The sequence below is a fragment of the Lates calcarifer genome, linkage group LG6 (assembly GCF_001640805.2).
Source record: "Lates calcarifer isolate ASB-BC8 linkage group LG6, TLL_Latcal_v3, whole genome shotgun sequence".
In the NCBI taxonomy this organism is placed as follows: Eukaryota; Metazoa; Chordata; class Actinopteri; family Centropomidae; genus Lates; species Lates calcarifer.
Window position 1 is genome coordinate 8,439,774 of NC_066838.1, and position 14,828 is coordinate 8,454,601.

At 40.5% G+C, this 14,828-nt stretch overlaps 2 protein-coding genes and 1 non-coding gene across 5 annotated transcripts in view; all 3 read left to right on the plus strand.

The window, feature by feature from the left end:
• The window catches only part of prkar2aa (protein kinase, cAMP-dependent, regulatory, type II, alpha A), a 43,046-nt gene extending 40,130 nt beyond the window's left edge, over nt 1-2,916 (plus strand). For both annotated transcript variants that reach the window (XM_018675086.2, XM_018675087.2), the window contains exon 11: nt 1,490-2,916. In XM_018675086.2, coding sequence (XP_018530602.1) covers nt 1,490-1,614 — 125 coding nt within the window. In that variant the 3' untranslated portion in view covers nt 1,615-2,916. The remainder of the gene's footprint in view (nt 1-1,489) is intronic.
• Nucleotides 2,917-3,726: 810 nt separating this feature from the next.
• hyal3 (hyaluronidase 3) lies at nt 3,727-14,770 on the plus strand. 2 transcript variants are annotated; one of them, XM_018675085.2, is made up of 7 exons: nt 3,727-3,925; nt 11,472-11,783; nt 13,019-13,454; nt 13,635-13,782; nt 13,966-14,086; nt 14,229-14,318; nt 14,402-14,770. In XM_018675085.2, exons 2-7 carry the CDS (start codon nt 11,499-11,501, stop codon nt 14,684-14,686), a joined length of 1,365 nt encoding a protein of 454 aa, XP_018530601.1. In that variant the 5' UTR covers nt 3,727-3,925; nt 11,472-11,498; the 3' UTR covers nt 14,687-14,770. The 2 variants fall into 2 exon arrangements, with proteins under 2 accessions (XP_018530601.1, XP_018530599.1); XM_018675083.2 differs by lacking the exon at nt 3,727-3,925 and adding an exon at nt 6,559-6,676.
• LOC127142614 (U5 spliceosomal RNA) lies at nt 5,629-5,742 on the plus strand. Its single transcript, XR_007813517.1, has one exon. It is a non-coding gene; the product is annotated as a U5 spliceosomal RNA (small nuclear RNA).
• Nucleotides 14,771-14,828: the final 58 nt, after the last annotated feature.

The following is a 14,828-nucleotide window of genomic DNA, read 5'->3' on the forward strand; positions in this document are numbered from 1 at the left end:
GTGAAACTAAAAGCATTTAATTAACAGCACTTAAACCACTCAACCCCACAACAAAGCCTGCTGTATTATATTTCCTCTAATTGAACTGTTACAAGTAGTTTGTCACAAGATATCAAGTGGCATTTGAGTTTTGATTAATTCACAGTTGGTGTCTGGCTCCTCATCTCATCTGTCATCACCTTGTGTGTTTTGTTGATTTGAAGGCCGTTTGGGTAATTATTTCGCTTTTACAGTGGGTCCACTAATTCATGCTCTACAGTAGATGAGCAGCTCTTCACTTTTTAAAATGAGCACAGGATTTTTAACAGCTGGTCGTGTTTCTCTGTCACCTCTCTCTGCTGTGAAATCTGCTTAAGCTTTTTTCATAGCTTTAATTGCATAGCTTTTATTTGTTTATTCACACAGGGGATTTTTCCACAATAGATGTAGGCAGTTAGTCTTATTCTTTGTGGTCCTCTATTTTGCCCCTCTTGGTATTAAATGTGCTTACAGTCAGTATCTAGTCTTCCAGTGTCCTTTCTGTTTTCTGTACTAACAGTACAACACCACCTAAACAACTGCTCAGCTTTGAAGCAAAGACAAGTGTCACTCAGCCGTATTGCAGCAACATATGCTGTCTGTTGTCCTCTCACCATTCTTCCTGTTCTGTTGCAGATGTAAAGGATGAGCAGGACTTTGAGGGCCCCCTCGGGCCCTGTAAGAACATTTAGACCAGTGATGCCATTCTGTATCTAACAAATAGCACAAATAACAACAGTCAGCTGAACTTTAAAAACACTTCACTGTTTGTCCAAATATTTGCTTCTGTACTATTGCTAAAAGAAACAGTATGTGGACTGGGCCATTTGTGTGCCAAGGAATGCAGGAGAGTCAAGGTTTTTCCTGCTTGGTGTTTTTACAGTGTAATTAATGTGTCTTTGACGACGTCTGTCTTTAGTGCCTCACTCTGATTTTCACACCTGTTTTTTTTCTGCTGTAAAGGGCTGGACACTGGACACTGCTGTCATCTACTGTGTTCATGTTACCATGCTTCATCATGTGTGTGTGGAGGGGCTGCCGCTTTTTATTAGTGTCCAGATCTCTTCACTCCTCACTGCACTTAGCCTCATCGACAGTACTGCTGCACTGATGTTTTATTATAGAATCTCTTGGCGAAAGCCCAAAGTGTCTTAGCATGTTGCCAGGTGTGGAATATCGTTTCACACAAAATCTCTGGGAATCCACAGAATCTGAAGCCATAGAAGGGACGATAAAATTGACTTGTTATCTGTTACTTTCAGACTTTGTGAAACATTTTAAAGCCAATAACAATGAGCTCAGTGGACTGTTTTCATTTGTTGTGACATTTTAATACCCAAGCTGCTGAAATGAACCCAAACAAACATACCTAACATAATACCTACCAACTCTCTCTCTCTCTCTCTCTCTCTCTCTCTCTCCCCCCCCTCTCCCTCTCTCCCCCCCTCTCTCTCCCTCCCTCCCTCTGCAGTAATAGACATCCAGGCGTTTGAGCGCCTCCTGGGCTCCTGTAAGGAGATCATGAAGAGGAACATCGCCCACTATGAAGAGCAGCTGGTGGCCCTGTTCGGCTCCAGCATGGACCTGAGAGACTGAGCCTCCCACACCACCCTCCGTGCCTTCTATTACATACACACACACACACACACACACACACACACACACACACACAGACACAGATGATATGTCCTCTCTCACATCATGCAGTGTCTATACAGACTCATAATAAGCTTTACACAGCTGTGCACACACATAAGAAATTGTACCTGGTTCCCGCAGGTGCATAAATCTTCAGTAGGAACACACACTCTGTTTCTCTCTCTCTCTCACATACACATACACATTTACACTGGTACCTATATAGACACTGAGAGATGCCCACCTCACTATCTGCTCACCCTCATGCACATACTAGCTCAACACACTCTCTGTGATAGGCTCAAGTTGTAGACACACAGAGACACACACACACAAAAGCTAGCTCAATGCCACACACCTTGTGGCTTGAGCTAGCCTCAGCCTCTCAGTATGAATGTCTTTGCTGCGATGACCTAAATACAGGTAAAGCAGTGTAAGGACATAAAACACACACACACATACTCACACACTCCATACATGTTAAAAAGTACATCACCATGCTTCAAATGTGCAGGCTTTGCATTCACACAAGCACTTAAACAACTCACAGCTGTTCCAACAAGCCTCAGCCAAGGACACGTCAACACACACATACACACACACACACACAAACACAGGGGTACAGATACAGATTCTCAAAAACACATTGGCAACCACACTTGCAAAAACAGACACATTGTGGTAAAATGGAGACGAAAAACTTTAAAAATGTCTGAAAAGGAAAATGAATCAAAAATGCAAAAAAAGAGAAAAGTTTAAAGAAGACAGAGAAGTTTTAGAAACATTTTATGAAGATAAAAAACAAAAGCTTTGATAAAATATTATTTAAATAAAAAAAAAAAGTGTTTCCTCTTCAGGAGGCCGGGGTGCAGAACTTTGTGAGCGTGCTCCATTTCTTCCTCTACTGTTGTTGATTGAGTTGAGTTGAGTTAGTGCTGGTGATTATTGCAGTACCACAGAAGAAGCAGTGAAAACAATAACAACCCTACATTTTCTGGGCCATTGTTATTCTATCATTGACGCCACACTTCATTGTATTGAATTAATTATTAATGTATTGTTATTATATATTCATTTATTATTTTTTGTTTTGCTTTGACCAATTCTGATAAAATTCACCATCCATCTCTGACAAAATGTAAGAACAGAAGAAAAAAAAATCTAATAAAAACAATAGTGCTTATTTCTCCTTGATTATCCTTGAATGAGTTGTCCTGGATAAAAAAAATTTAAAAAATAAAGCAAACATTTTGTTAAAAATCTTGCCTTTGTTGAATTTCTACTCAAACTCGGCTGTGTCAGGATACTGTAAGAGGTGAAATCTTATTATGCAGTTTCAGTCATGCCCTGCAGGAGATTCACAAAATTACAAAATTTAAATTATAATACAACAGTCCTGCAGTAAATGCTGCAGTGTGGTGAAAGACATTCTGTTGTGTGTTTGTTGAGTCGGCCGGTTGGACGTCTTGATTCCGTTCACTGGTCATTGTAGAAACAGGTACTGCAAATATCATATTAAGTAAGAAATTTTATGTGGTAACATTTTAACCCTCAATGTCAGATGACAGATTTAGTTATTATTGTCTCAGGTCTTTTTGGTGTGTTTTTGTGCCTTGAAAAAACAGCCTGAAAAAACTTCTAAATGTTGCAGTATTAAAAGTTTTTGGGAGCTTGTGTGCACACTATCTCTGTTTTTTCGCTCTGCTGTTTATGCCTGCAGCTGTACTTGACTTGTGTTTATTGTGCACACTACCCACCCCCTTTTTGAGATTTTTCCTCAGGCCACATTTACATAATTTTCAGACTTTACAACAACTTATTACTACAATTTACTGTTAAAATGTAGCTACACAGGTGAGTCATTTAAATGAATTCCTAATTTAGCAGTATGTATGAGCTTTAACATAGTTCTAATGACCTCCATGTCTTAGAGATCCATAGTATTTAGTTCAGGGCTATTCTGAATTTATTTTTCCTTAACATAGGTACATTTGTATTTTTTTTGTTTGTGTCATACCACCCCCGGCCGCGGGGAGGCAGACACGACAGCTTAGACTAATAAAGGATCAACAGAAACGTTTCCTTTCACAGAGAAGGCAGTACTCATGGTTAGAAACTGATCGGCGAGCAGATCTCGTTGACGGTTCTCCACTGCCCTGATGCTGCGCTACCAGAAATAAAGCCGACCGCAGATCAGCTTTCTAGCAAAACTCGAGCGCTCTGAGGAAGAGGACGAGCACCGGCGACGAACCGCGAGACAAACCAACATGTAGGTACCGTTTCAGGGTGGTGAGACGTGTTGAGATTTGTTGTCTAATGAACAGTTAACATGTACGTCATTGTAACTAACCAGTGTCACTGCTCTGCATCTATTTCTAAAGCTGAAAGAAAGCTCATGAGCTAGCTAGCATGTAGCACCGACTCCCAGCTGTCACTGTAGCAGTTCTACCTTAAATGGAGGTGGAAGAGAAGGGGAGGGAAAATAGTCTATAGTATTTAAACAGTGGTGGAAGCGCTACCTACGCCCTCTACTTAACTTGAAGTACCAACAACACAATGCAAAAATACCCCGTTAAAAGTAAATGCTCTAAAATCCTACAGAAGTATTATTATCGGCTAAATTGACAATATGTGTTTATTTCTTGGACTTATGGAGCGTGTTAACTCTTTGTTCTTCAGATGAAACCATGTGAGAAGTTTAGAGGAGAAATGTTTCACGTGGATCTGCAAACAAGTCACAGGCATTTGACCAGACATGATTAGATAGATAGATAGATAGATAGATAGATAGATAGATAGATAGATAGATAACAGATGTGATACAAAAATGTAATAAGTTAAAGTCCAGGTGAGCAGTCTGTCCTGTCAGAAAGACCCAAACACATGTAACTACCTCGCAAGGTATCACATACCAAAAAGGTTGGGAACCACTGGTTTAATCTTTAATAATGCACTATACTGTAAGTAACTACAGCTGTCACATACATGCAGTGGACTAAAACGTGTATTTTTTCTCTCTGAAATATCACAGAATTCTCAAGTAAAGGACAAGAACCACAAAATGTATTGTACTTGTGTAAATGCTCTTAATCACTGCACCACTGATCCTAAAGCAGCTCCAGCTCGAAGAATAATGGCCAACATTTTATTTTCTCTTTACCGTAGAATATATGAATATATCGTTATATACTGTGAATACTACACAGCTGTGTCAAGAAGGAATATTTATGTCGTAGCACACAGCCAGACACTTAACTTTAGTAGCTTACTTGAATCGCAGTTTATTAGCTGAAAAAGAGCTTCCGCCATTGTCAGTTTACGCAAGTGCGAAAAGGACGACTCCAAAATATCTTCCTTTTTTTACCCTAATGGAAAGTTTTAAATGCGCACAGAAAATGTGCTCACTGCATCGAAAATAAAGCACACCGTGTTAACAGGAATGATAAAAGTCTATAGTTTTTAAAAATGCTAGCTTGTAGTCCAGGCTGAACGGAAGGCGACTACTCTCTTGGTACGTTTAATCTTTGGAGTTAGTATTGCGCAGGCGCACAATTCAATGTGGGAAGAAAGGTACAGAAAAAGCTACTTTGAAATATGGCGAAAACATTTCGCATCCTCGCTTCGGCCAATGGTCGCCTAATCAGCATTTTTTTCTTTTATTGATAAGACAGATGTGTGTGACAGTGTTTTTAAAAGAGACTAAGATGCGATGTGCAACAAGTGGAGGCGTGGCCGTAGTCGCCATGTTCCCACAATGCATAGTACGGGTGCAGCAGTTTTTGTATAGTAAAACTATTTATACTTTGATTTTACCCAAAACGCTGAGTTGAATTAACTGGAAAATATTAACTCTGTATATTTGTGATGTTCACGGGAATTCAGTTGTGTCCCTATAAAGTCCTCCCACTGAAACCTAACAGAGAGTGGTAAGACGGAGAATAGGGTCGCAGACCTAAAGCACTAGTAGGCAGTACACTCTTGTTTCTCTTCAGATCGTATAAATCTTTCGCCTTTTACTAAAGATTTCCGTGGAGAGGAACAATAAGAGTTTTACCCAATTTTTTGATGCCCTGCTCACGCGGGGCTTCCTTATGTGTAAAAGTTAAAATCTTTGAAATATTATCTCGAAAGTCTTAGCTACTCATGATGATCTTGTACACCTAGTCATGGTATAATCGACTTACATATAATAAAGTTCTATTAATTATAGTTCAATAGATTAAAATAAAATATGAGAGAGAGATAGGAAACTGGCTTTCTACTGGTAAATATCTCCTAATCAAAAATGAATGGGTTCTAACATTAACGTGTTAATCCAGGTCTCAGTTAAATGAAGAACTATAGTTGTCCACGAGGGCCCCTTTTGTGTGAAGGCTGATACACTTGATTTAAATACACATGAGCCTGGGTCAGATCACTCACTTCACATCATAGCAAATCACCAAATAAATAAATACAAATAACTTGTTTTTTTATGGCTGGGCAATTGAAAATATGACTTTCAGTCTTCACAAACCTGCATGAGGTTGTTAAATGCCATCTGGGGAAGTAAGACCCCAAAAGAAGACATGAAATACAACAACACTGAAGCAAATTTTGTCATGCACTAAATGATAAATGATAGTGAAATGATGATAGTTTACTTACTTTACTGAGGTCCATTTATCTGCTGGCCTCTTGCCACACTCAAACCACTTCACATTACTTCAACTTCACTTCAAGTATCATAAATGAATGAATACAAGTGTTATTTCCTTATTTTAAACCTGATGTAATCAGTATAGCTTAAGTGTCATGCTATCATTTTAATAGAATTCAAAGAATTGAAGATGTGAAGCTATTGTGTGATTGGGCAGTTTTTTTCTCTTTTTTCTTTTAAGTATGCTTATCAGTCAACTGCCAGTTTCCTGTTGCATCTTTCTAACATCCTTTTTTTTGCTGTATGATGCATGACTGTGAAATTGCATTGAGTAGTCAGAACCAAGTTCATAGCTGTTACACAGTCAGCTTTTCTCTCTCGGTGAGTTTGTACTTTTTAGTTGTTCTTTTTTTTCTTTCTTTTTTGTCATTTATGTTTGTTTCTTTTTCTATTTCTGCAAAATTAAAATTAATCCCAGACTATTTGGACAGCTGCATATTTAGCTGCACATTGTTTCTTCCCTGAACCTTTGCAGACATTATGAAAACAGAGAATCTCCTCTGTGTTTCTTCACAGCTTTAAGATGAACTCAACTCTGTTTTCATCTGCCTTTTTACAATGATTTTCTGCCCTCTAAAGAGTTTTGTGACTCTTGTGAAATAGTGGCAAATCACTCTCATAAGCAGACTTATTGATGCCTTAGCGATGTATGATAGCATTAGCTGTGACAATACAGTTATCTTCTACTATCTGTTCACTCGGTTTGTGCTTTGATATTATGGTCTAGTAATATTATATGATATGAGAATATGAGTTTATATTTCTAAAATGAATGTTTTCATGTACTAAAATCAAGAAAATAGACCTGAATAATTTGTTTAAAAAAATAATAAAAAACCATAACATAATAAATACCATTATGCTTTATGGGTCGCGTGTTGTATGTGCATTGCAGTTCAGTTTTCTCAAGAAACTAAGTCAAGATGTGTTAGATAAAAGTCGACTTCCCCATTCAGAATGATTGGACAGAATGAAGACAGTGTTAAAAGATTATATAACTCTACATATAAACAAGTTAATTTTAATAATAAATGGACAATATACATACAACACTCATGTATTGAACGGTTAAAATTTGCAGCATGATAATATATCTGGTCAAGAAGAAGACTGCACATGGTGCAAAACAAAAAAAAAAAAAAAGAAGAAGAAGAAGTTAAAGGTCGAGGTTGGCAGCAGAGGAAAGACCTGGTTCAGCTGTACTTTGACAGTGTTAGCTGTACTGCTGGAAAATGTGCTCCAGGCTGCACATAAGCAAAAGTACACAGGTCTCATTTGGACTTGGTTCATTTGTTTTTCTTTTATGCTTGCACAGATTGGGGGTATAACATTCATGTCCAGTAGGAGGCAGTGTCATGTTCAGCAAACTGCAATGTAGAAAAATTCTGATGAATCGATATAAATGGACAGAACAATGACTTGCTGAGCGATGGGATAGAGAGAGCTTCTTCACAGGATATTGGATCAACCACTCTAGGTTGCTTGATGCACAGCTATGCAAACATATGTGAAGGACCTCTGTTTATCTTTGCCTACTTGCACCCCAGTGAAGCATAATTCCAGCTTTAATGGTTGTTAGCTCAAATTGAATTTTCATGGTCTTTGTGCGATGTGTTGTCAAGATGCGTAAAATGTTTTCTAATAATCCCTGTGTAAAACCCTGTGTTACTGATCCATGTACTGATCCATTTCACTCCCAGGAAGTGCACAGAAGGTTGTGAGCTCTGGACTGATATTAAATAATCATTTAAGTATTTTTTAAGGGAAAAAGGCCAAAGAAATCTGTGATTCTAGCCTCTTACATGACTCTTTGCGTGTTTGTCTTTTATGATATCAAAGGAAAAATGTTTTTTGGAATTGTTTGTCGTACAAAACAAGTAATTAAAAAATATCAATTTGGGCTTTAGGAATTTGTGATGGCCATGTTGGGTACATTGACATTTAACAGACCCAAAAAATGAATAAAGTTAGCAATCTTTGCAGGATTGAGATGATGCCCTTCAGCAATGCACATTCTTCCCAACACTTTAGCAAAGCTAGATTTAGATTTAGTCCCAGTTCACAAGCTACAGAGGCTAAAAGTGAAGGTGAACGGGGAGTATAGACAGAGGTTACAGGGAGATCAACACTCTAGTTTTATCCTCATGCTTGTGTCTTCTCTTACAGCAGTACTGAGCTTAGGTGCTGTGAGGAGGCAGTATGATTAACATTTGATCCAAGTGTTTATTCTGTTGGCAAGAGAACAAAAGCCTGGTTTATCTGGTTTCTAGTGACCGTAAAATTTGGCCTGAAGAGAAATGGAACTCAACTCTCTGTGCATCTTTGATCATTTAGACCTCTTTGCTCAAACTACCTGTTGTGTAATACAGACTGTGATGTAGTCAGACTAACCACAAAACTTCTAACTGCTAACTGCTAACTAACCACACTCAGCTGTAGGACTTGAATGAAAACTGACTTCGGTTAAACCCTGATCACCACAGGTCTGAACCAGTAACATCAGCAATTTCCAAACTGCAGGACCAGAGATGAGCTGAATGTTGATCTGCGCCCTATCTCCATATCAGACTGTGAGACACAATATGTTGAAAAGCTCAGTGAGATCTCAACACAGGATGGAGAAGTTGAAGAGGAGCTGCAGACCAACTCAGAACAACCAGAGACGTTTCGTGCGGTTCCGATTCACCAGCGTCCGGATCTGCTGGTTCCCTGCGCGGACTTGGTCAACTCAGAGTGGCAGAGGAGTCAGGCCGCCCGGGTTCACTCCCTCCAGAAGTCCTGTTCGGAGTTCCCCGTCAGCCTGGTCCTTCTGCGGGGCCACAGAGAGACGGATCGGCTGCTCGGTCACGTCCGGCTGTCCCGGGTCGTGGGTCACAGCAGCAGCCTGTTCGTCGAGTCAGTAGTTGTGTCCAAGGCAGAGCGTGGGAAGGGCTATGGCCGGACTTTGATGGAGGAGACCGAGCGCTACTCCAGAAGACGAAGGGTTCAAGCGCCTGTGCCTGACCACCCACGATAAGCAGCACTTCTACGCACACCTCGGCTATGTGCTGTCTACACCGGTGCAGAACGCAGGCGCCATGACGTCATTCGTTCCCATGGAGATGCTTCTGAGGTTCTCCAGGATGCCGAGTGATGGGATGAGCACGCAGAAACAAACATGGACTAAGCTTGATGCTCAAATACCACAAGGGAACAGAGACTCAGAAGATGCTTGTGTTGTAGGGATCACCTCCACCTTTGAGTTTACCCCCTCCTCCACCTTCACCTCCTCCTCCTTCTATTTCCATCCTTCCTCCTCCTCCTCCCCCTTGTCCGCCTCTTCCTCCCTCTTCCATCCCTCTTCCTCCCCCACCGCCTCCTCCCTTCATCCCTTCTCCACCTCCAGCTCCTCCTCCTCAGTCTGCAGGGCAGCCTGTAGTTCAGACTCTGACTGAAACTCCCTACAGAGACGCCAAAGGAGTTCCCATCTACTGGATGCATAAAGACATTTGACAAACATACAATCAGATTCACTTGGCATTGCACTCACCTGCATTAATGCCCCCATGCACAGTGTGTTCATATGTGCACACATCATCAAGCACACACAGCTACACAGAAAACAAGTAAAGGTGGAAATACGGAGTGGAAAGCCAAAGAGAGACTGAAATATCACAATAAACCAAAGAACTACACATTCTTCCACTTCCTCTTCACACTCACACACAGTATTTTGGGTTAAAACACAGTAAGCGAGCCCATGAATTTCCCAGCTGAAGGAAAAGTGGAGCCAGAAAATATCACAAACACAAACACATATATTCAAAATGGACCCAGCAGAAATATCCTTTGTTCTGCTACTTACCAGTGCACAACCAGGGATGCCATGTACTGTAAACAAAACTGCAAGACATTTGACTTGATTTACATAAAAACTATGATGCTGTAATCTTACAACCTTCCTCTTATTTTAATAGTCTGGGCCATCATTGTCCTCAGATATTTTAAAAAATGAAAACAAGCTGTCATCACAGACCCTCTACTGTTTGGATGATATCAAAAAAGCAGTTTAGGTACATTCAGAGTAGATTGAATAACTACATTTAACTGTGCACTATATTGAACTTGTGCTTTGCTGTAGAAATGATGGCCAACACTATTAAAATAAGAACCAGGTTATTAAACAAGGGGAACCTTTCCTAGCAAATTGTGTGTTATTGTCACAGTTGTTTGATCTTCACTGTGCAGAATGATGTACAGAGTCTGATAGTAGAACGATGCTTTCGCCTGCTGAAGGAGGAAAGTTTCTCTGGTCACCTTGAATCTGAGTTTAAGATTAGGACGAACAAACAGGATTTTGTGACATCAAAACTACCTGTAGATTAAAAGCCAGTCCAGGTCCGATGTGCAACTTACTCAAATGCAATGAGGAGACTTGAAACTTCAGTGCACATATGACGGTGGAATTTCCAGTGAAGTCAGACACATCTTAGAAATGAAAGATTTTGGCTCTGGCTTTCTCAGTGAGGGAGAATGAATAGATGAAACTTTAATCATTTTGAGTTTGAGTTTTATATCTTAAAACAAGATATGAGATTATGACAAGGGTGGTACTGGTTTGAAATTAAGAATATTTTTCCCTCTGCAAAGAGAGATTTTAAAAAAAAAAACATTTTGGCTTCACCAAACAACTTTAAAGCTGGTCTGCTCCTCAGAAATGTTAAAAAGTCCAGTCTATATCTGCTGCTATTAAATTATGTGACATTTTAATGTTAAACTGGAGGGTTGAATGTGCCTTGTTGAATAGCAGCCTTACTAAAATTTTAAAGATGTGTTATTTTTATGAAACTTGTGCCTCTTATAACATCTGATGTTTCCATGGTGAAAGATTGTGGAAATAAAGAGAATTTGATTAAATATTCCCATGGCTTGTGGTCAATTTAAAATTTTATTACCTGTCAGGAACTCTATAAGCTAACAAGATGTTATAACAGCCAATAAATGGTAATTTTAAGTTCGAAACTAAGTGTGTGTATTTAATTAACAACTGCAACAATCTGTATATCAGTAGGTTTATTCCAGTGCAGATAAGTTCCTCATCAATAAATCTTACCAGCCCATTTCTCTCTCCTGTCAGGAAGGACACATCAGAGGGCGTGCAGCCATGGTGCTGTGTCGCCTCCTCCTGCGCCTCCTCTTTGTCTTCCTTCTTCTCTTCTCCCTTTCTATCCTCTCCTTTACCTCCCTGTCACCGAACTCCACCCGCAGAAATCCTCTCCTCCAGACCCTCCCACCTGCTGTGGCTGCAGCAGGCCCGATCCTGGAGGACCGGCCCTTCATTGTGGTGTGGAACATGCCTACGTCACGCTGTCAGAAACGCTATAACATCCACCTGAACCTGGGAGACTTTGATATCGTGGAGAATCGACAGCAGAGATTCCAGGGACAGGTGAATGATTGCAGTGGGTAGACCATGATCCCAGAACAAAATGAAAATATATATTCAACTTATTTTTATCCTACTCAGGATTTTAAGATAAATTTTCTTCAATTACTGCATACAAATTGACCGATGTAACACTGGATATATGTATGTTGACACAGGTGTTTTAAACCTATGGGGTTCTGTATTTGATAACATATTTCTGCAAAAGTGATTTTGCATTGTTGTTTCAAAGCTTTGGTTGGTGGATTCAGTCACTGATTTATATTTTGTGTATGTATCTATTTTAAGTGTACAGTAATCCAGAAAAAGTTGAGATAGTTTAAACCATTGGAATGCGCTTAAAATGTATGTTATCTTTCAATTAAAGAGACAGGTAGCCCCCCATGCTCTCTGTGACCCTGCTGCATATCAGATTTTTATGGTTTAACACTGTCAGAATGTGTGCTAATGCTCTTAAATTTAATATAAATTTTGGCTTATGTGTTAGCAAACATCCAAGAGAAATGGAGCAATATAAAAAAATATTTTTAATCTTATCCACCTGATAAATGTAAGTATATTCAATATTCTGTAGCTTTCCTTAGTTTTGGTTTTGTCTCTACCAACTGCTGAGAAAAATATATGTCTTTAGCTACCAGAGGCTCCCCTCTCTTCAGCGAGTTAATAACTTTACCTGTGTGCTGTGCAGGGCAGGTGGTGCACAGGTTTAACAGCTCCTTGCTGAAGTCACAAATGTGATTTACAAGCAGAGGTTGGCTGAGACCTTAAAGTTGCTATATCTAAGTTTTTGCTAGCATTGCATAGCCAACATTAGCATTAACAGCTGTTTACTTACCAAGAGCTTCAGCCATTGTCACATCAGACAGGAGGTTACACTATGCATCCCGGACAGCTCTTCATCTACTCATTTCTCTCAATCACAAAGGTATTATGAGATGGGTCAGGCCAGGGCTAGCCAGTTAGCATGCTAACTTCAGTAGAAGAAAAGAAATAGAAGCAAAACAAAAGTTAACATGGGCATAGCTTTGGTGAGGAAAGGAATGAAGTTTAATACCGAACTCACAATGTTTCATCTAGACTGATAAGTAAACAAATATTGGCTATGTAGCAATTGCAAAAACTTAGACTTAGCACCTTTAAAGGTGCCACACAACCAAAACATGAGCCGAAAGAGGCTAAAAGTTCTGTAGATTTTTATGACAGTTCTCTGTGTACTGTGTAATGTTTAAACTCTCCAGAAAATGACCATCTTCTACCGTGATCGCTTGGGGAAATATCCATACCTCTCCCGAGATGGCAGAAAGGTGAACGGAGGAATACCGCAGCTTGGCGACCTTGCAGCTCACCTAGCCCTAACAGTGACGCAGATGTCCGGCTTGCTGCAGCCAAACTTTACAGGTTTAGCCGTTATCGACTGGGAGGAATGGCGGCCACTGTGGGAGAGAAACTTTGGATCCAAGATGGTATACCGGAAGCTGTCCAAGGAGCTGGTGAGACAGGAGAGGCCGGATTTGTCAGACAGGGCTGTCAAATTAATGGCGAGGCAGAAGTTTGAGGAAAGTGCTCGGAAGTTCATGGAGGAGACGCTGCGGTCTGTGGTCACAGATCGTCCCAAGGGCCTCTGGGGATTTTATGGTTTTCCTGCCTGCTTTAATCAGCAGAAGAGAAAGACAGGTAGGACAAACACTAACTGTATCTTGAGCAGTTTGTTTGGTGGGTTGTGTCCTCCACTGTATCAATACGTAATGATTATACCATTTTTGTCATTTAAAAAAATTAAGGTTGAAATACAAATCCCAGAACACAAAGTTCAACTCTCAGGCCTGTGTTTTTTCTTGTTTCATGTGTGATCAGATGAGAGCTATACAGGACGCTGTCACAGAGGGACGAGACAACAAAATGACCGACTGTCCTGGCTCTGGCAACAGTCCACTGCTCTCTATCCTAGCATCTACCTGCCACAGAGGCTGGCAGGGTCGATGGACGCAGCTCTGATGGTCAGGTACTGAGAATTAAGAAGCTCACCCACATCAACCTGCTTCACTCATACAAACAACCTCTTGGAAAATTAAGATTAAAATGCAGTGGTTTACCTGTTATTCATCTACAGTTGAGATAAATATTAATCTACAGTGGACTTTAAAGGAATTATTGATGCACATTTCTGTCTTCTGTCCTCACTCAGACACAGAGTGCTGGAGGCTTTGAGGGTGGCGTCTCTTTGGCGCCATAATACTGACCACATCACACCAGTTCTTTCCTATGCCAGGCTGGCATTCACACGCTCTCTCACCTTTCTCAATAAGGTAGGGTTTGTTACCGCTCACAAACACGTAAAAATGCATGCCATGAAATTCACATTTTTCTCTCTGCAGTTTCACACACTTCAGGCAGTATGTGGGATAACTGTGTGTGTGTGTGTGTGTGTGTGTGTGTGCATGCTTGCAGACAGACCTGATGCATACACTAGGGGAGAGTGCATCATTGGGAGCCGCTGGAGTGGTGCTGTGGGGAGAGCTGAAATTTGCCAAGTCCAAGGTATGTGCAGTGATGTATGTGGGAAAAGCTTATTTATGTGTGTCTGTGTGTAACCTTCTCCCCTTCTCCCACCCCACCCCCAGCATCAGTGCATCCTTCTCAGAGACTACATCCAAACCGTTCTGGGTCCCCTCGTACGATCGCTGAGGTCCGACACCCATCGCTGCAGCCTGCAACTCTGCCACGGCAACGGGCGCTGCTCTAGGCAACAACTCAGCTCTGGTCACATGGTTTCTTCAGGTCTAGCTCATGACTCCTCCAGGGTCAAACATTTTCACAGCTACTTCATGTGTCAGTGCTACCCAGGATGGACTGGGCGGGAGTGTCAAGAGAAGACCATGGACAAAAACAGACGGAAGAGCAAGTAACCCAAACTTTTCTGTCAGGATGTTGTCAGTCGATGTCCATGGAAATTTCAGTAGATGTGAGGTGTTCACATCATTACTCTTAATGGAGTGACAGCTTAATTAAAAAGATACATATATTTCAATAAATAAGTATGTTTGTTTA

Excerpts from the sequence above, each read along its gene's own strand:
- hyal3 (XM_018675083.2), top strand. The coding sequence starts at position 6,599 with ATGATGCATGACTGTGAAATTGCATTGAGTAGTCAGAACCAAGTTCAT. Across the intron at positions 6,677-11,471 it reads CAGTCAGCTTTTCTCTCTCG|GAAGGACACATCAGAGGGCG; the intron begins GTGAGTTTGTAC and ends CTCTCCTGTCAG. Across the intron at positions 14,319-14,401 it reads TGAAATTTGCCAAGTCCAAG|CATCAGTGCATCCTTCTCAG; the intron begins GTATGTGCAGTG and ends CCCCACCCCCAG.